Genomic DNA, 21,938 nt, shown 5'->3' with positions numbered 1-21,938 from the left:
AAATAATATGTTAATTGCATAAAGTTTGAAAGCTAATATCAAGAAAAAGTCGAACTTATTTTTACAGAGAGAATGATACAAAGTTTTCATAATGTCTTTGCTTGCTATCTCCGAGATCTGTGTGCAGCGTGACGTCATGAGGAGGGAAATCGTATTTCAGCTCTAAGAGCAGAATGAACTAGCCCTTCTACTCTCTTTATCTCTGTGAGTGTTGCGCCCTAATGTTATTCAACATGTTACAAGAGGTCAGGGTTTGAAAAAACCCGGGGATTTTTGAAAAAACCCAACCCGCCTGGGTTTTATTGAAAAAACCCGGGGAAAATTGGGTTTTATTTGAAAAAACCCGGGGAAAATTGGGTTTTTTCATTTAGTGCTCATAAATTTTACTGTGAAAATATTTTTATTTATTAAATAGTATTGTATAAGTAAACACTAAAATTTCAATCTGACTTTTACCTGTAATAAAATTAAACTGGAATAAATATTTAATGGTCTTCAATGTTTTTATAATACGATTTATAGAAAGTGAAATTAAAATTATGTATAATTATAAAGAGTATCAGTTACTTGTCCCTTTTTTCAAATATTTAGATAAATATATGCATTTTAACTTTATAGTTTCAAAAAACAAATTAATCTTAAAATTATAAAAAAGCATATATAAAAAGTTATAGCTCATTTTTTTAAAATCAGATAATAAAACTTTAAATTTGTTTATTGTTGTTTAATGTATCACTTAATAAATTTTTTTTTGTTTGCTTTCAATATTTTTAAACATGATTAAAAGAAACAAAATAAATTGTATTCAAATGAAATCTTAAAAATGTTTAAAGAATCTTAAAAGTAATATTTTAATTTTTAACTGTTTTTTAATTGTAATAAACTTTCTCCAAATAGTTAAAAATTGTCAGCAGATGTTAAGAGTTAACTTTAAAAAAAAGGTCAATTTTTTCCTTTATTATTATTATCATACAACAGATTCAAAGTGTCTACATTTCTCTCTTAGATGGCAATACACTTTTACGAGTTTTGTAGCTTTATTTATTCCTAATCTATTTCGAAGTTTACTCTGCACCAAACCGAAAGTTGAAAAGTGTCTTTCGATAGAGACAGAGGATGCTGGTGCTGAGTGCAAAGAAAAAAGAATTGACAGAAATTTTGTGGAAGCTAGGAATTTTATTTATTTACTTATTTATTTATTTATTTTGCCATAATTTTCCACTATTTTTTGATGAAAACTATTCAATAACAGTGTCAAGCATCATTGATTTTGGAAAGTATTCAGGATCGGAAATTTTGGATGCCATAACACGTGACAGAAATTCTGGATGATGCTTAGAAAGACAGCTTTCTGCTAATTGGTCTTGTTCATCATTTAAAAATTGTCCCCTTGTTTCGGGATCCAGGATGCATATGCTAATAAATGATGTGGCTGAACAGCCTGATTGAATCTTTTTACAAAATGTGTGTGGGGTTCTAATTCATCACACGGTAGTAAGTTAATTCATATTTCAACAGGTTCTGAAATTGAAATGTTTTCGGGTTGAAGCTTTTTTAAAGCTTCAGAAACAATTGATATCTGTTTTTCCCAATTGATAGTTTATTGGTAAAGCCCAACATTATTTAATTTTTTTGACATATAAAATTGTTCAAGAACAATCTCTTCATATTTATGGTAATTATTGGCAAAAGCTTTTACGCGCTCACAATATGAATTCCACCTAGTATCATTTGGTCATCAAGCAGTTTTTTTCATTTGCCCATCCATGTGCTTGATGCACATTTCTAAAATATTTGTTAACTTCAACGATATGTCCAATGATAGTATTAGGAGATACTTCTTTTTGAACCAAATTTTTAAAAAAAAAAAAAAAAAAAAATTGTGAAAAAAACCACCACATGGGATTTTTTAAAGTGTGCCCACTTGGGGAACACTTTGTTGGGTTATATGTATTTTATATTAAGTTTAGATAACGCATTATCACTAATACATATTTGAATCTTCTTTATTTTTAAGTACATTACGTTTCATAATTTTTTAACTCAAGAGTTATAAAATATAAATGCAGTAATATAAAAGGAACAAGTTTATTAATCTTTTTGTTTTCACACACATTTATTTACTATATTTATTAAACATATGGATATTACCCATTATAAAATTATAATCTGTAAATATTTATAATCAGTAAAAACTAAAATTTCATCTGACTTGAGTTAAATAAAAAACTGAAATAAATATTTAATGGTCTTACATGTTTCTATAATAAGATTAATAGAAAGTGAAATTAAAACTACGTATAATTATAAAGAGTATCAGTTACTTGTCCCATTTGTTTTCAAATAATTAACCGTAGGAAAAGGATTTCATTTTTAGATAAATAATTTTAAAAAGTTCTCCTATAAAAAGTTTTAGCTTTTTTTTTTTTAAGCTAGAAAATAAAACTGTTTAAATTTGTTGATGTATCACTTGGTAAAAAAAGAAAAAAATTGTTTCTTTTAAATTTTTTTTAATATATTATATTATTATATTACCTGTATGTATTATATTACCTGTTTATTAATATATAAAGCATGCAACTATAGTTGAAAAATTGATCTTTTCAGACTATATTATTTAAATTTTTATTTGATTTAATATCATTAAAATATTACTTTTTTGAAAAAACCCACTTGAAGTTTTCAATAGCACCTACTAAAAAAATTATATGAATATTTGAGTTTCTTTTACTTTACTAATATTAAAAACTTAATCATATAAATCATGCAACTCTATTTGACAAATTTATGCTGCACAATAAATTATATAAAAATAAATGTGAAACAATAAGTTTTAGTAAAAAAAAAAAAATTTTTTTTTTTTTGAAAAAACCCACTTATCGTTCCAAGTGGGTTTTTTCAAGGTGGGCCCACCCAATAAAACCCGGGCGGGTTTTTTCAAAGTGGGCCCACTTGGCGAACCCTGCAAGAGGTGGCATTGAGCTACAAAACATTTTGGGGATGTTTCTGTATCTGTTTACGCCTACTCTCTTTACCAAGAGCTAAAACATTACTTAACTTGCAAAAATTGAAGAAAAAAAAATTTATTTAGTTGTTTGCCCTTTGGTGGCTACAAGTTATACCTTTTGAATAAGTTTAATTCTTTAACGTTCCTTTTTAGTTTCTTGTAGACTATAAGTTTGCAAAATTGGCAATCATTTTAATACAGATACTAATGCAGATATTTTTCCAATTTTTTATTTTTATTGGAAGTATATCTATCTGATAGTTTGGAAATTCTTAGGGATGTGCAAGAGTTAGACTTAGAGGTTGGGCAGCTCCGAGGAGCAAGGCACATTGACCAAAGATCTATTGTACCCAAACCCTAGATAATGACTAGTGGAAAAGCTTTATAGTTGAGACAAAGTTCAGACAAGAATATCCTGTTGATGTGCAAGACTTAGAAGTGTCAATGTTTAAGAGATGGATTGAAAATCACTGTCTTTGATACAATCTGAGTTAATTCTTATAAATTAATTTATTTTTGGGCAAAGAATATTTTTAAATCTCTAAAAATTTAAAGTTTTATGTTTAAAATGCCGATCATTTGGTCACCAGAAGTGCTTATTTATATCAAAATATTAATATCTTTTTTATTCTTAAATAGATGCAGACATGGAGCATATGTTTCAAGCATTTACTTCTACTTCCACTGTTCCACCGGAATCTAAACTCCAAACTTACTTAAGTGTATGAATTTTTATTTTTTATCTACTTGCAACTATTTTATTCTTCTTTAATTTTCAATTTAATGATCGAATTGTCTTATACCAGCGTGCAATCATAATGGTTGTAAAGGATCACTTTAAATATAATAGTTTAATAAATTAATTTTAAGTGATTAAACAGGACACATAATTTCTTTGCACCTGCAGAGCTAAAGCAAAGCTGCTTTCACAAATTTTTTGAATTTCATAAGACTGCCAGAAATTGATCAGCCCTCCTCCTCACAAAATTACTTGTTCACAATCTGCCGAGCAATATATGGTGCGTTAACTTAAACAGCAATGGCACACCCGGAAAAATCATTCTAATGGGGGGGGGGGAGTCAAAATTTATAATCTTTTCAATTTCTTTCCTGGGGTGTGTTCTTAATTGACTTGTACAGTCTAGAATATCGGTGTATCCATGGTTTGAAATAAAGTGTGGGGTTGTAGGGTAGATCATGGGAGAGTTTTTTTAATTATCTGAGCTCTGCATTTGGAAACTCCTGTAGCTAACTTTTCGAACAAATGGAAGCTGTGGAAGATGAAAAATCATGTTTTCTTTTCCTAGGGTTATTTTAAATCCGAGGTCATGAACTCAAGTAATTTTTGCAGCTTACCCTTTTCTCTGAAATGCGAGCTTTGTGTATTTAGTTGATGTACTTATTTACTACTGTTTTGTTATGTTTTGTATTTTGTGAGTGTATGCTTGTGCCCTCGGGGAATGAGGGTTTTGTTAGATAAATCTTCGTTTTTACTTTCTTTTTTGTTTTTACCGTTTTTTTGTTGTTGAAGAAATTTGTAAAAAACCAAAAAACCTGAAAATAGAAATTCAAAAAGTTATGTGCAAAAACAGTTTTTAAATAACTGAAAAAATACCTGAATTTTGTATTTATCTATAGAATGTTATCAATGCTTTAAATAAAATATCGATACAAGATTTTGTTTATTAAAATTGTGTGATTTTAAATCGCGTGAATACTTATCTCGATGTTTGATTTTAAAATCGCACTGATATATCTCCATGTTTGATTTTAAAATAGCTTGAATACGAATCTCGATGTTTGATTTTCGAATTGTTTGATTACAAATCTTGATGTGTCATTTTTAAGTCACTTGAATAAGATTAATAATAGTGTCTTTCGAATCGCGTGAATGCCAAACGCAATATTTTATATGAAATGGCTAAAATTCGAAACACGATGTACGATCTTAAATCATGTAATTACTAATCGCTATGTGTGAATTTAAATCTTGAATGTTAAATTGTGTTTACATAGGTAGGAAAAAAGTGAAAATAAATATTTTTATCTTAGAAATTCAGAAAAGACGACCTTATTTTGAAAAGGTGGATTTTTTTTTACTATATTGAAAAAAGGAAAAAAAAAACTAGCCCCTGATATCAACATCCCTGAAAGTTAAAGTTAAATGCAATGATATAATCACAAAAAAAAAATTCGCCTGCTTGATGCAGAGAAAAAAATTCTTTCAATCTCTGCCAGATTGACCAGCGTGTTAGGATAAGGGAATTTCAACTGTTATGGAATTTCAACTGTGTTTATAGGTTTAATTCTGATTTCTATTGCAAATATTTACTTTGTTAGGATAATTCTGAACTGGTTACATTTTTATGAGTATCTTTTTACGTCGAGATATTGATAAATTTTAAAACTATTTTTTTAACAACTACATTTTTCTTTGAAAAGAAATAAAAGAATGCACCTTTAAGTGTTCATTACCTCTTAATTTTCAGTTTAAATTATCGAAAAAAGCTTTTAAGTTATTTATCAATTGATATTTTTTTGTTAGTTGACTTTATTTGAAAAAAATGTGTGCACAGTTATTGTCTTTTATAATCTACAAATTTTTACCTTAATATGATAATGAGATAGAATTACTTTTTAAAAATGCATGTAAAATATTATTAGAGAGTAATTTAAAAATTATTGAGGGTAAAATTCAGTTATTATATAATATTACACATTTTAAAAAAATTTTAAAGTGTTAAATGAGTGCCCTTCTTAGAGAGGAAGCGCCCCTTTTTATTTCAAAGGAGAACTCTGCAGTGTTGACCATTGACAGAAAATATGACTATGAATATTCACATCATACTCAATTTTTTCCCCATTAAAGATCACATTACAATGCTGTGTTATATTTTTCTTAGTACTACTTTACATTCTCTTTAAATGCTCTTATATGAACTGGTTAATCAGTTTTACACAATCTGTGAAGCTCTCCTTTTACCTCATTTTACATTTGTGTAGGATTATTGAATTCTGAACACTTCTTACTGTGGCTGCATGTAAATAACATACAGAAGAAAAGTGAGAAGAATTGTCAGGTGCCATGGTGTTCGGGGGTATACATTTTGTGATCATTGGGTTATGATATAAAACTAAAGCTGTTCTTAATTAGAAAAAAAAAAAAAACAATTTGTTATCAATTACATTTCTAAATGTCTAATTCAATTTCTTTTTGAATTTCAGTCTATGCCAGTAGAAGATGGAGCGTCCTATTATCCAGATGCTGCTGGTGGAAATGAAGCTATTGATTTAAGTGGAAAGGTGAAAATTTCTATTTGTTGTGTCATTTGCATATTTTGTTATATATAATCTTTTTTTAGATTTTGGTGTTGTACAAGTGATACATTGTTATTCGTCAACAAATCTCTCATCTTTATTCTATTCATCATTTTTTATCTACATTGCACACCTTAATTTGTGTGCATGTGTAAATTTGATTAATCACAAGCAACATGGTAGAGTAAAAATTTAAAACAACAGAATGAGGACGAAAATGAGGAAATTCTAAACATCCTGTATGAATTCTGATATACCTGATTTCTTACTGTTAATTTAAAATCTTCATTATGTATATATTTCAAGTCTTAATAAGCTATATTTTTTATAGGCAATATCCATGATTTTAATTTATTTTAGAGTAAAATAGCAAGTAGAGTTTTATTGCAACAAAACGATCTTATAAATAATTAGAGCAAATTTAAACTGCCCCTTGAAAATGTAGCTTCTGCTTAATTTAGTATGTGATGATCCTGTGTATGATTTCTCCACTTTTTTGCATTGTGGTGATTTAATTTCCATAATCTGCTGCACACTCCTTGCTGACAATTGTTAACCCCTCCGAATAGTTTCAATACATGCACTTGCACTCCCAATAGCTTACTTAACTGAATACTTAAAAAGTTTTTTCTTGTTTAAACAATAGACTCTTACTTAGTTCAAAACACTGTTTTGGCATTAAGAATTTTGTGAAACGTAAAAAAATCTATCGAGAAAACGGCCAAAAAGAAATATGAAGCATTTGAATAGTTTACTAGCAGTTTATATATGCAATTTAATTTAAATAATAATATTAACATTAAAGCTATTTCATCTCCTTTTCTTAAACTAGAAAATAACAACAAAAGCAACATTTAGAAAAAAAATTAATACATTTTTTGAGAAATTAAAATAACTACAGTTTTTCAATGTACATGAGTACAGTAAAACCTGGTTACATAGTTTTTAAAATGTTGTAATCAATTTTTTTAATACTACAATATTATGAAATCACATAACAGTGCAAAAACTTCATAACATTGTTAGCACTGTGTAACAAGTCTAGTCATATAATGCAAACACAAGTGCTGCATTATATGACTAGAAATCATGTATTGATTTCCCAATTACAAATAGTGTGCTAATTTTCATAATCAAATACTGTTAAGTATGAATGCTCAAACCAGCTATCAAGTAACATGGATACATTTTTAAAATTCTAGAATAATAATAAAACTTGATTTTTTTTAACTAAATAAAACTTGATTTTTTTAATTAGATTAAAAAATTTTAAACTTCTAGCACTGTATTAAATTTAAGCTATTCTTAGAATATCATTAGTATTTAACAATTTTATTGGTCTTTTGTAATTACTTTCATTTCACCTAGTTATTTCCTGTTTTTTTCCAGTTTCTTCCAGTGTCCAGCAATAAATTTCTTCTGGGTGAAATGTCAAGTTTATTTAGATCTTAATTCAATAAGAAAATGCATGATATTTGTACTAAAAATATAGAAAGTTGTTGCTTTATTTTCAGGAGTTTGGAAATGGCCTACTTAATCGCATGCCGCACAGCCTGAGCTCTCCTTCGTTTTCCCAGTTCTCTATGCAGTCTCCTCAGTTAGTTAGTACACCTTTTGGACATTTTGGCATAGGTATGTTTGCATTTTTTTATTGCACTCCTAATATAGTACATTGGTATAGAGGTCCTGTATCTTGTATAATGAGAGAGTTGTAGCATATGGGTAACAATTTATGAGTGACAGGAAATTAAAGAAAAGAAATTAAACGAAACTTCATATTTCTCTATCACTGCAATACCTGCAGCATGAGAAATAAAATTGCAATTCCATCTGTCCTTGTAAAAGAGATAGTTATTCTTGTGGTGACTCCAGGAGGGGCATTCATCAACGGCTTGAGGAGAAGAACATCCTTTGCACTACTGTTACATTCTTACCAGCCTTCTTTCACCTGCATTGTTAATTCTTTAGATAATTATTGATCCTGAAATAAAGAAATAGTTTGCTGCAAAAGATAAGAGGAAGGGTTTTGATTCCGTTATGAGCATAACGAATTGTACTCACAGCATATTCTCCCCAGCTAAAGTTTGCACGATATCCCAAGATAAATTCTGAAGGGCTGTTCATCAATGGCTTCTTCGGTTGAGGAGAAGAACATCCTTTGCACTACTGTTACATTCTTACCAACTGTTTTTCACGTGCATTGTTAATTCTTTAGATAATTATTGATCCTGAAATAAAGAAATAGTTTGCGACAAAAGATAAAAAGGGGAAGAGTTTTGAATCCATTGGGAGGACAGCACATTTTGCTCACAACGTACTGTTCCAAGATAAATTGTGCACGATGAATTGACACAAAACCAGTAAACTGTAGGACTATAACACTTGGTTTTAAGTCATGCATTAACTTTGACTTTTATAATATTTTGTCATTAATTCATATAAAGTTAGAGAAAATACTTATTTTTTTTTTAGTGTGATAAGATGTGTGAGAACCTTGTTTAAGCCATGATTCTAAGAGTTAAGAAAAAATTTTTTTCATCTAAAACCTTTGAATCCCAATTAGTAGCTCACTGAGCTTGCAATGTTTAAGTTTTATTCTTATTCTTTGCTTTGTTTGTGATGCTTTGCTGATGATGTTTTCAGCAGCTGACATGAATAGTCGCTTGTCCAGATGCTCTCCGCAGCAATCCCCACTTCTCAGTAAAAGAACTTGCTCTCCAGGTCCATCTTCTGTTGCCAGCCCTTCCCATGAGCAATACATGACTCCAACAAGCTCCAACTTGATTCAAGTAAATATCTTCTCATTTGGTTTTTAAGCGTTTTAATTGGGGGTTATGATTCAGTATGACCTTGAAAATCTGCTCTTTAAAATGGACAATTCTTTTCTACTTGTAATGAGAAAAATCCAAACTAAATTTTGAACTAGAGACAAGATGTGGTGAATTGCGTTTGGTTATAATGCCATTTTGAAAAAATTTTTTTGAAACAAAAAATTTTATTAATTGCAAAAACTGCCACATGCTTGAAAAGAAACCAAGATTTTAAAAAGTCCATAGCAATTAATTACTGCTGAAAAAATGATCTACAAGTCCTTGTGAATTAACAATAGTCTATTAAAAATATTGAGGCTTTAAAGACCATATAGAAATCTAATTAACAAACTGTTCAAAAGGTGATTGACAAGACTAATTTACTGATAAATCATAGACTAATTTAATGATTCATGCACATAAAAAATGTACTCAATTGTGACATTTAAATTCGTGTTATATTAAAATCAAGATTTTAAGGGATATATTATGGTAAATTCTAAAAATAATGTGAAAATCCATAGAATAAGTGCTAAAAAAAACAACAGTAAAAACCATGTTTATTTATGATAGAACCAAAAGGCTTTTCCCCCACATTTTGGGCCGTAACTTTGACATCTCTGTTTGTTTATATCAAATATCTAAAGTACCGTAATTTCGGAAATCAGGATCAGGACTTTTCAAGGTTATACTGCAATGTCAAATCAAACACAAACATTTCTTGAAAAATCTTATCTTAGACAGATTTAGTTTTTTATTCTTAAAGTAATGTGGTAGTTATTCGTAGTTATTCTTAATAATATAATATCCATCAAAGTAATAAAAAGATTTGATATTTTTATCTGCCATATGTCTGGAACTATTTGCCTAAATTAAATATTTCTTTGCTCAAAGTTAATTCCATGAAAATTTTCATTGATTGATATTTATTAAGAGTAGAAGTTAAAAAAAATGTTGTCACTTGCCCAAAAGACCAGTAACTAAATATTACTAGTCGGTACACATTTTCATTGGTTCGCTGATATTTCTCTGTTACTCTCTATATTTTTTAAAGTTTAGATGAATTTAAATAAAAATTTACAATCCGGAAAATGTGTTATGTTCTCAATTATGATGAAATTTACTATTTTGCGACAAAAACACTGACTCTAATACAAAACCGAAACAACATTCCCATACCATTCGTTAACATTGATTATTTGTCCAGGGTACCACTGATGGTTTATTTTATGGTAATCTGAATCAGAATTGAATGTTGTTTAACTGACGTTAATTTTTAACCCTGTTTATATAATTTATTGTTACAGATGAAAACATTTTTGACCAATTATGCTTTTTTTTATATATTGAAACCCACAGAATGTAATAAATCTGTTGAATAAATTACAGTATAAAAATTGGTAGTCTTTAAATTAATAATAAGTTGGTTGAATGATGGGAATTCATGGGGTAAATATCGGAAAGTTGGAGTTGCTGTCGTGGATATTAATTGACTAAATGTCTTTTATGTACATTGATATCCATTTTCTGATTATGTAGCCTTTATTATGAGTTGTTATTATTGTTTTCTTTTTTGTAATTTCAATTTCATACTTATTTTTATGTTCCAATCTCATTCATCTTTGTTACATGGGGGACAAATGATGTATAACTATGCACTTTTGCATTAAAAAATATAGATTACTAATTTTAAAAGTTTTTACTTTGTCAGATACTTTTTAATTTATTGATTTCAGATTATAAAATTATTTAGATGTGAAGTTTTGCATCTTTATGCCCAATTTTTTTTGTACTTAATTTAATTTTAATAATTACAGAAAATATTAATAATGAATTGTCATTTTAAAATAATAAATAATAATTAAACGTTATTTTTTTGTTAGTTTTATAATTATGCTCTGAAAAATTAAAACATGCAATATATATGCATGTATATTATTTTTAATTACATGTAATTTTATTTACAATTCAGTTTTATATATACAGTGGAGCATCGTTTATACGACGATCACTTATACGACGTTTTAGTGTGGTACCAAATCATTCCTATTCATTTTAATGTAAAAATATATCGTTCATACGACGCGCAGAATCAGTTATACGTCGGTTTTTAGATTTTGTTTACGTTTATTTAATTTTTTATTTTTTCTTGTGTATTTTAAAAAAGGGCGGCATTTGCCAACATGAATGATACAGAAAAGGGTGTCAACAAGAATGCTTGGATGACGACCGTAATTTTTACTAGATGACTGAAAAAACTAGACAATGTTATGAAGAGCAAAAACGAAAAATTTTGCTATTCATCGACCAATGTCCAGCGCACCCAACGATACTAATTATTTTGGAAAATGTAAAAGTTCTCTTTTTCCCTCGAATTGCACAAGTGCGCTTCAGCCATTAGATTTGGCCGTGATTAGAAATTTAAAATTGCATCATAGAAAGCAGTAAGATCAACTCGCTATTCAAAGCATTGTAGAGACTAATAGCAAGAAAATATAATTAAAGGTAACATACATTCAAATTGCTCACTGCAATTTTTCTTCTTTGGTTATTTGTTTGTTTTGCTTTGTCTAATTTAGAAATTTATGTAAATCAACACGTTAAACATTAAAATGAACTGAAAACAGAGTTAGTTTCAGTTTTAGAAGTAAAAATCGATTATACGACGTTATCGTTTATACGACGTTTTACGGTGGTCCCTTCGGCGTCGTATAAACGATGCTCCACTGTATATATATATATATATATTTTGTAAAAAGAAATTGCAATTTTCTGCACTTTCTATTATTTTTTTGTATTAGGACTTAAACTGAAGAGAATTAAAGGAAGTCTTAAGCTTATATATTTATATGTAAAAAAATGAGAGAATAAATAAATTGAAATTTAAAATACAGTTTTTATATTAAAATCTAAATTTTTAAGGACATTTTTATAAAATATTAATTTTAAAAATTTTTACCAGTATTATCACAAAGACGTTGTCTTTGCGCTATAATAAGCACAAATATAAACCAGGCTATTCTCTCAGTAAAGTCATATGATGGTGAGACGCGAAATATGTATTGATATCAAAAACATTTTTTTGCTATTACTGAAAAATAAAGTATGTTGGAACTTGCTGCTTGCTGGAACTTGTTGACTCTATTTTAGTATAGGCATAGCCTCTTTTTTTAATTTTTACACTGGGGGAAGCATGAGTGGATGTGTTATGTGTCAAAAACGTATTTTTGTCGTGACCAGTATATGAAACTAGGTAGAATGACCCTTGCCTAATTAAAATTGCCAAAACCATCAAAAGCTGTCACAACTTTTGGATGATAGACACAAAATCCTAATGCACTTGAAGTTTATATATATATATATATATATATATATATATATATATATATATATATATATATATATATATATATATATATATATATATATTATTGCCTTAGTGTATACTAATCTAATGTATGAATTAAATACAGAGTTCTCTCCTCCGGAACGAAAATAGTCAGGGTGATTTCTCACAGAAAAGGGGATTTACTTAACGCCATAAAAATGTATCAAATTGTGTAATATTATGTAATAATTGAATTTGATTCTCAACAATTTTTAAATTACCCTCTCATATTATTTTGTGTCTGTATTTCAAAAAGTAATACTCACTCATTGAATAAGAGAAAAATTTGTGGTTTATAAAAGATAATTAAAGACATTCTAAAAGACAATCACTGTACACAAATTTTTTCAAAAAGTAATTTAAAAAATGACTAATTGATAAACAACTTGCAAGTTTTTTTTTCTGTAATTTAAACTAAAAATTATGAGACAATGAACATTTAAAGCTGCATTTTCTTTAAAAAGGGTATTTATTTAAAAAATAAACCAATTTAAAATTTAACATCACTTTAAAAATTCATTAATCCCTCACCCCCTGCAAAAAGAGAAAAGAAAAATTTAACCAGTGAAGAAAAATACTGACAAAATAAATATTTGTAATAGTAATCAGAATTAAATCAGTAATCACAAATAATTTTATCAGTGTGTAGCCATTATTTAATTAATGAATTAATTTTTTATGAAGGAATATGTACAAAAAGGCAATGTTTTCTGACAAAAATGTTTATGAATAACTTTGTGTATATTTATATATCAGGCAGTTTTCAACAATAACAAAGAATTTTCAGTTAAAATAATGTTTACTTTTCTGTTATTGTTTTTAAAATTTTTTTTAAATTTTTTATTTTTAAAATTTTTTAAAATTTTTTTTTTATTAAGATAGCTTTAAGATATTCAGTGAAACTGAAAATGTTTTGCATTTTATATTGAATTATTACATTAAAATGCAACATAAAAAGCGCAGCATTTTCGATTTCATTGAATGCATTTATATCATTGAGTATATTTTTATTACGAAGAAATAATAAGACAAACATCCCAATAATACAATGAAAAACAATGTAAAATTAATTAATCTGTGGTTTTTAAATATTTTGACCAAAACTTGTATTATTACACTTCTTGTCAATCCCTTGTCATATACTGTCACAGTTTCATGAAATGCTTCTTTTCCTCCAAGCGTGACATCATTTGCTGGTTTTTATCCATGGTCAAAAACTGACCACTTTGGGAGAGAGTAAAAATTATTGTGTCAAGTATATATTTAAATTATTCTAGTTATTAACAATGTAGGTTCTTAAAATATTTTGATAGGAGTCTGTAGGAGGCACGACTTATTTTTACTCTCAAGAAGAGACTTCAGATATATCGCCACTTATTTTACCTGATATGCATCTTTATCCTGGAAATCCATCCCACATAGAGCACATGCGATTAAAAGCAAACGCTCCCTCATTCTTCCTGCCTGATGAACTACGAATGGTAATTTCTTTCTTGTATTTTATTATTTTGAACTGTCAATTAATATTTTTAAATACATCTACATTTTATCATATATGTATTAGACTGAATGTAGACTGATGTATGTAATGACTAAATGTATTATATGTGACGCATTCAGCCTAATACACATTATATTGTATGTAACACATTTAGTCTTACACATTTATTCTAATAAGTCTGTCTTAAAGTTGCCATCGATAAAATGTGCTGTTTCCAAGCAACAATATTAAGTGGTTACTCTAAATTGGAGTTTATCAAACCAGAGCACTAAGTGCTCCTCATAGACTATTTCCAAATAGTCTGCAAAGAGCCACAGTGCCCAGGGAATAGAGCGTTCGCTTTCCAATGAGGTGAACCAGGTTCGAATTCTGCACCCGTCATGCACCGACCACAGTGCTGACGTAAAATATATACTCAGTGGTAAACGGATCATGGGTTAGAGGCCTTACCGTCAGGCTAACCATGGGAGGTTTTTGTGGTTTTCCTTTCCATGTATGCAGGTTAGTTCCATTAATAAGTCCTCCACGAAGGCAAATTTCTCCCAATACTTGATCCACGAGTTCCCTTGTCTTGGGCTCAAAATTACAAGACTACAGAGTTGAACATCAGTAGTCATACACCCAAAATTAGGTTGGCTGTTCAACAACTGTTATGAAATTAAAAAAAAAAAAATAGTTTGCAAAAGGTTGGGCAGGTGTAGAATAAAAAGAAAAAATTACATTACACACCCTCTAAAGTATTTTGTATCTTTTTGCAGAAAATATTGAAAATTTTAAAAGTGGCATCAACAATTTGATCCCCCTAGAAACTTTATGTTGTTGGCATAAAAAAAGTCAGAGCAATTTGTGCCTGTAAAACTAAATTTTTCCTTGTTCTATGCAGATTGTTATCTGAATATGTAACTTTTGTTTATTTTTTAGGATATTTTGCATCGTCATCAGCTTACTCTTGCTGAAGCCAACCCTGAGCAACATACAGGTTTTTTTTAAAAAAAAATTTATATTTCTTCTTTTGTTCTTTATTTGTTTGTATTTAAGTTTATTGTTACAGTTGTTAACATAAATGACCGAAATCAAGAGAATGTCGACTTTCGCCGGCGAATTTCAACAATCAGCCGCTTTGGTGAATGTCCAGAATATTTGTTATATCCGATTTGATATTGATTTATTCGTTGATATTATTATTTTTTAATATCTGCTGAGGATAGATTAGGAGAAACATCAGTCTTCAGAGTACTGGTTAAATGCATACTGGGCAGTGGAACTTGACCTTAAAAAAACATTGATGTAGGCATATTGATGTACCGGGCAATGAAACTTAACTAAAGACCTAGTATATATTTCTGACATTTACCAAAGTGACTCTGTGATTGTCAACATTCACCAGTGGAAGTTAACAACCACCCATTTCTGTCATTCACAGTAACAGAGTCTTTTAATTAAGCACATTAATTATGTTTTAAGTACTGAGTTATTCAGCATAGATATAAAATATCTATGGCAGGGATGGCGAACCAATGGCACGCCACATAATATTTTGGGCACGCCACCGATCACGAAGTTCACTGTGAAGCAATTTACCAATTAAATTAAAATTCACGAAAACAAGCATAAAAAATAAACAATTATTAACAAAAAATTACAATTAATGCCAAAAAACAATTACTTACCATAAAAAACAAGCTAACAATAAATAACAAGCAAAAAAAAAATTAACAGACCAGCTTAAAATAACATCTTACAACCTAATATAAGTTATTTGTCATCTAATCTGCGACAACAGAAGTCACACTGATGTTACTTTAAGTTGAATTACGCGTAACTGAGACATTGCGAAATGTATTCTTTTTCATAGTAAATAAAGAGTTTTGAGTTGATAGTATTTAGTGTTATTATTTTCCCAATAATCACGAAGTCAAAATTGTTTGACGGCGCATCTATGACCAAATTAAAATTTTTTTTAGAAAAAATGGCACATTGGTGCATAAAGGTTCGCCACCCCTGATCTATGGGGATGGGAAGATAGAAGAGGGAAAATAGGAGGGGAAGTAGGGACATACCCTAGGCTTACTTCCCTATGCTGATTGGTTGCATTCAAACCCACACTTTTATTTTTCTAAATTCTCTTAATTTTATTTTAATTTTTTGTTTTCTATTAATGATTGTCAAAGGTTTATTGAAATAAGTGAACTAATGTATCATAGTTACAGATTGAGTGAATAACATACAGATCTCATTGTTTGAAAGAAACTTTTTGATAATTATTATTATAAAACATGAAATATTTTACGAGTGGTATCGATTCAACTACAGGCGGGCCGTAATAGGAAAACGCCAATGTACACTGTTATATCTGGTTGCTAATGCGATACTCAATCTCTGTGATGTGCTTTTCAATTTTATACTGAGTTTGCTGAATCACCCTGTACAATAAAAAGTTGCATAATAAATAGAGTAATTTTATAGTAATTATGTGATAGCTTACCTCTGGTGGTTAAGCAAAGATATTTACATTGCTTATTTTCCATGTTCTATGCTGTTAGTTAAATATCTTTGTGTTAAGGAAGTTAATTGCCTTATTCTGTCTTTCATTGTCATCAGAAATGAGAAAAATAACACTGCATGATAAGTAAAGTTTTATTTTTTTTCCCTTTTCTAAATATTATGGTTTCTGGGATCAACTGAACAAAGAAAAAAAGTGAAATATCTTAACTCAAGACGAAAAAATGGAGAATGATTCTTTACATTTTTTATTTGCATTGTTTTTGTTTCATTTTTGGAGAGAGATCATCAATTATTAGTCACTGACAAAACATTAAAATATCAAATTTTCTCTTTTAAATGATTTCTGTTGAAAAAAAGAAGACTTAAGCACAAAATAAAAGAAAATAATAGGCAGTGGTATGCTCTCATGATTTCTTTTTCCAATATTCATTTGTTTAAGGTCCTGTAGCATTGCTATACATATATCTTTTTATATCAGACCTCGAAAGCTGTGAACATATTTTAGCCAAAGGACCAACGATGTGCCTCTTAAACAAAATTTGAAATGAAATCTGCTTCTGGACGTTTCTTGCTTCTGTCTTTATAAAGATACTGATTAATTGCATGGCTGTAAATATTTATCAAAATTAGAAAATTATACTCTGTTGAAGGAAATGTAATCAGCCTTCATAAATAAATGAAATTTTTTTTAGATGAGTGGAACAGAATAAAAAGAAGTTATATCTGATTTACTGACAATTTGAAAATAAAATATTTACAAAAAAATATAGATAAGGGAAAGAGAGAAACTTATATGTTGCTCTGATACTGATTGATTATAATATCATATTTATTATATCTCGCTCTGATATTGATTTATTATTAACTTACAAATCAGCATTTGTTACGCATTCGTAGATGGCATTGTATTTTTATATGACGGTATATTGTAATCAATAAAATTTTTTTTTGAAAATAATGATAAAAATACAATTTTCAGAGCTAACAATTTTATATTGGTTCACATTTCAAAATATACTTTAATAAACATCTATTTTTTAATCAATCCACAGTAATTGCAGATTTGTTAAAAAATGAAATCACAGTATGGGCCATACTGGCGGATACGCCACCTCGCATGATAATTTAAGGTTTAAATATGGATAGGCTTTCGTCTATCAATGGAAAATGGTATGTAATGGTACTAGATCAGCATAAGTTTTATTTAGAATTATTATTATGTTTTTGATATGTATATGATGCTAAAATAAATAACTTTTTTTTAAAACTGAAATTTAAACTAAAATACTATTTTATTTTACCCAATTATCTCCTAAAACAAAATTTCTTTTATGACGAGAATATTTTTCTAAGGAACATGTGATAACGTAAAAAGATATGTATCAAAATTTTAATAATATAAAATTGTTGTTTTATACATTTACAAGAGAAGTTTTAATTAATTTTGTTTAGATCTTCCTGCTGAAGTAGATGCTTACCACAAATTATGCCCTCTTGAACCACCCATTGGTGACAGCCCTATAAAATCTTCCACTTTTGGATATGTTACATCAGTGTATAAGGCGGCTCATATTAAAACTGGAGTTTATTACTGTATGAGACGAATTCATGGTATGTTTGGCTGCTCCTTTGTACTTTCTTCTAATCATTAAGTATTTGAAACCTCACCAAATTTACTGATTTCTGCACCTTATTAAGTTTAACATCTAAACTTAAACTTTTTAGTTAGGTAAGAAGCTTTGTTTTAATCATAACTTATGTCAATCACATGAATTTATGTAATGGGGAAGCGACTTGGTGTGGGTATCTTGATCCTGATTGGTAGTTGAAACGTGCCTTTGTTTACGTTAGCAATTGTTCTTTCCATTCTATTTTGAGTAACCTCAGCCCGTCAAATATCAGTTCTTTTAATTGGCACATACTATATTCATACACAAAGATTTCAATTATTTCACCATATATTTCATACTTAACAGAAAGACAAGCACGAAGCCATGTAGAACATAAACAAACTAATTATGAATCGAAGTTGCCAGGTACAAATTACAAAAATATATCCATAAAATACATAAATAATAAATCTAAGTTAGGTAAAATATGTAGACAAGAAAGAATTATAGTTCAACAAATTCGACGTGTGATACCGCACTGTATTTAATTAACTTTACCCTAATTAACATTCTAACTTATGTAGAGAAACTTAGCTCCACTTTTACACTACATTTTGCTTATAAACGATCAGCTGACGCTGTTTGTTACATGTGTGGGTATGAGTTATCTTCTTGAAGTGTAAATGCCAAATTGTAAAAATTGGCACTACACAGAGGTCTCAAAAGCTTAACATCAAACTTTAATAGGAAGTAGGACATATTTTAATGATTGTTGTTGTAGTTCATTTACATCGCACTAGAGCTCCACAATGGGCTATTGGTGACGGTCTGAGAAACATCCCTGAGGATGATTGAGAATTGCACAGCAATTCATAAACCAAAAATGTCACTGTGCCGTGTTCTGCATCCAACTACCGCATTGCTGCAGTGCACATAGTAGCTCCACCTTGGTGTTGTTAGGTTCTATTTTCACTGCCTAGCTTTAGTTGAGTTCAGTTTTTTAGATTTTCCTCCTTAGGTTAGAAAATAATATTGATGATCATGCTTTTTGCAGGTTTCAGAGTTTCAAATACAAAATGTATCTCCATAATCGAAACTTGGAAAAAACTTCAACATTCAAACTTAGTGCATCTGAGAGAAGTTTTTACTACCAAAGCATTTGGAGACAATTGTAAGTTACCTGTCTCAATTTTTTTTGATTGTATTTTTTAAATGAAGATACATGTCTGTAAACTTAAGTCACTAAGTCAATTAAAAATTGTGTATTTTCCAATCCTTACAACAATACTTTTTCTTGCTTACATTTTGATGTACATGACTTTAAATTCACCCTATACTTGACAAAACTTATTATTTTTAAAAAGTCTCAAAAGCTTTGTTGGGTTGTTCGGAAAGTAATTTTGTTTTTTCCCAATGAATTACTTTATTATGTTTTTTCACAGCCAACTTCACACTGAAGCCATATAATAATTATATATTTTGACAGCTGATGTAGCAATGCTTGCTTGTGGAAAAGCTCAGTTTATTATATGCAGTAACATTTGGTTGGTGCCTTTTCAATTATGGAAAGTAAAAAGTAGCATTTTTGGCATATTTTACCTTTTTATTTTTGTAAATGTGAAAGAGCTGTTCAGGAAAAAAAATTATCCAATGTGTATGGAAAAGATGTGTTGAAAGCAAAACTTTTGCAAAATTTCAATCTGACAAATTTAATGAAGATACACCACATTCTGGATCACCAGTTGCAGCTGATGAAGTCCTTATAAAGGCATAAAATGATGCAAACTGGTGAATAACAGCTCATGAGATTACTTAGAGATTAAAAATAATGAATTAGACTGTTCATAATTTAAAACATCTAAGATTTAATCTTAAAGCTCATCATATGGGCTCCTCACTGTTCTTATGGAAGGAAATTTGTGTTGACGTCTGTGATATGTTTTTCAAAGGTCAAAAAAAAAAAAAAAAAAAAAAAAAAAAAAAACATTATTTACCTTTGATGTGCATCCTGGGATGAGAAATGTGCTGCCCACTTCAATTTCAATGCAAGAGTTCATGGAGCAAAAAAAAAGAACCGACTCAAATTGCTTTGAGTTAGTTCATCTTTTTTGCTCCATGAACTCATGAGTTAGAGATTGTCAAATGAGAAGAAAATAGGAGGTCAAAAATGACCTGGACCAGTTTTTCGCCAGCAAAGAACAAAAGTTTTATGAGCATAGAATCATGCTACTGCCAGAAAGATGGCAGAAAGTTATTCAATAGAGTGGACAATATAAAATTCAATAAAACTTTTTTTCACTTCAGGAAAATCTTCTTTCATTCTCATAAAAAAAATACTTTTTGATCAACCCAATAAATGAAAAATGTGCTTGCAATTAACAAGTGTGTAGAATACTAAATCTAAAAGGTTCTTTTATGACTCATTTTGATAGAAATTGCTTCAGCTTACTTTCAGTAGTGGATGAAAAATTTAGAGTTTTTAAACACCTGCATTTATATATAAAAAACCATAAAAGCTTATAGATGTTTTTATTCCCGCAGCTATGATCTTTGTCCATGACTACCATCCAGGTGCTGATACCTTGATGAATCTTTATTTTAACCAACCATCATCTCAAGTGTTGAATGGTTATTTGCCTAATTTCTGCCCTGCTGAAGTAGAAGGATCTTCAAAACCTGGTAATGATTTGCCTTTAAATTAATATGTTTCTCACAAAAATAATCATTTTCTATTCTTCAATGTATGCTTGTTTTATGACATATTTTTTATTTTTGGGGTTATATGCAGGACCTGATGAAGAATGACGGGGGCCCCTGGTCGTTACTTTAAACGATATTACCTTTTGTTTAATAATGAAGTGCTTTTAAATTATTTATAACATAAGTAAATTATGATGCATTAGTAAATATTGAGCTTATATCTTTTTCTATTTTTGTTAGCTCATAATTCTAATTGATAATTCTTATTGATAAACACAAAACGAAATTATTGTAACATTTCAGGTACTACCAGAAATAAGGGGGCCCTAGGGTTTAGCATCGCAGGTCTTATGATAAATCAGGCTCTGTTCATACAAAAGTATCTTAAGAAAGGCTTGTAAATAAATTTAAAATAATAAAATTATTGTGGGGATTGATAATGAATGTATAGAATTGAATTTTCCATTTTAAACTCGTGAAATTTGGCATATAAAAAATAAATTTTAATTTCTGATGAAAAATATGGACAGAATTATTTGAAAGATTATATCTAGTGTGTTTACATCTCTCCACAAGCAGCAACTTTGTTTTAATTTTTTAACTCAGTGACTTGTAAAATGTATTTAAATACATCAAAAGTGTGCTTTTTATATTGTTCTATTCAACGTTTCCACAATTCATTAAACCACAATCTGTTTCACTGTACCGTTGTTCCGTAGCGTATGAACGCGCCAATCATTTTACAGGTTTGATGAAATACTTGCGAACCCGCGTATGCGTATAGTGAGCTGTATTCGATGAGATTATTACACTCTCATGTACAACTTTACTGCATTTAGCAAGATATTCTCCATTTCAAGCTTCATTTTCCACCCTCTGAAATCGAACTGAAAAATCTCTTGATCATTTTTAAATGGCTAATATAGTCAAGAAAATAGTTCCTTGTCAAAAACTAGTTATTTTATCATGATCATGTAAAGTTTGTGAACATTATTTTACATTTTGTTAATGTATATGAGGCTTAAAAATATTTTTTGAGTGCTTAAAAGGTACTTATTTTTTGTTGAAAGATTTGACTGCCCACCCTGTCTTAGTCTGA

At 29.1% G+C, this 21,938-nt stretch overlaps 1 protein-coding gene across 3 annotated transcripts in view; it reads left to right on the top strand.

Annotated features, from left to right (window-relative positions):
* The window catches only part of PAN3 (Poly(A) specific ribonuclease subunit PAN3), a 43,172-nt gene that overhangs the window by 3,891 nt on the left and 17,343 nt on the right, over nt 1-21,938 (top strand). For 2 of the 3 annotated variants that reach the window (XM_016066280.4, XM_043044454.3), the window contains exons 2-10: nt 3,647-3,729; nt 6,233-6,310; nt 7,840-7,957; nt 8,969-9,114; nt 13,837-14,004; nt 14,946-15,003; nt 17,982-18,140; nt 19,194-19,310; nt 20,681-20,818. In XM_016066280.4, coding sequence (XP_015921766.1) covers nt 3,655-3,729; nt 6,233-6,310; nt 7,840-7,957; nt 8,969-9,114; nt 13,837-14,004; nt 14,946-15,003; nt 17,982-18,140; nt 19,194-19,310; nt 20,681-20,818 — 1,057 coding nt within the window. In that variant the 5' untranslated portion in view covers nt 3,647-3,654. The remainder of the gene's footprint in view (nt 1-3,646; nt 3,730-6,232; nt 6,311-7,839; nt 7,958-8,968; nt 9,115-13,836; nt 14,005-14,945; nt 15,004-17,981; nt 18,141-19,193; nt 19,311-20,680; nt 20,819-21,938) is intronic. The other variant, XM_016066281.4, reaches the window with a different exon arrangement.

The sequence above is a fragment of the Parasteatoda tepidariorum genome, chromosome 8, assembly GCF_982258835.1.
Source record: "Parasteatoda tepidariorum strain Cologne lab strain chromosome 8, Ptep-v5.0, whole genome shotgun sequence".
NCBI classification, from domain to species: domain Eukaryota; kingdom Metazoa; phylum Arthropoda; class Arachnida; order Araneae; family Theridiidae; genus Parasteatoda; species Parasteatoda tepidariorum.
This window is presented reverse-complemented; position numbering and strand designations above follow the sequence as displayed.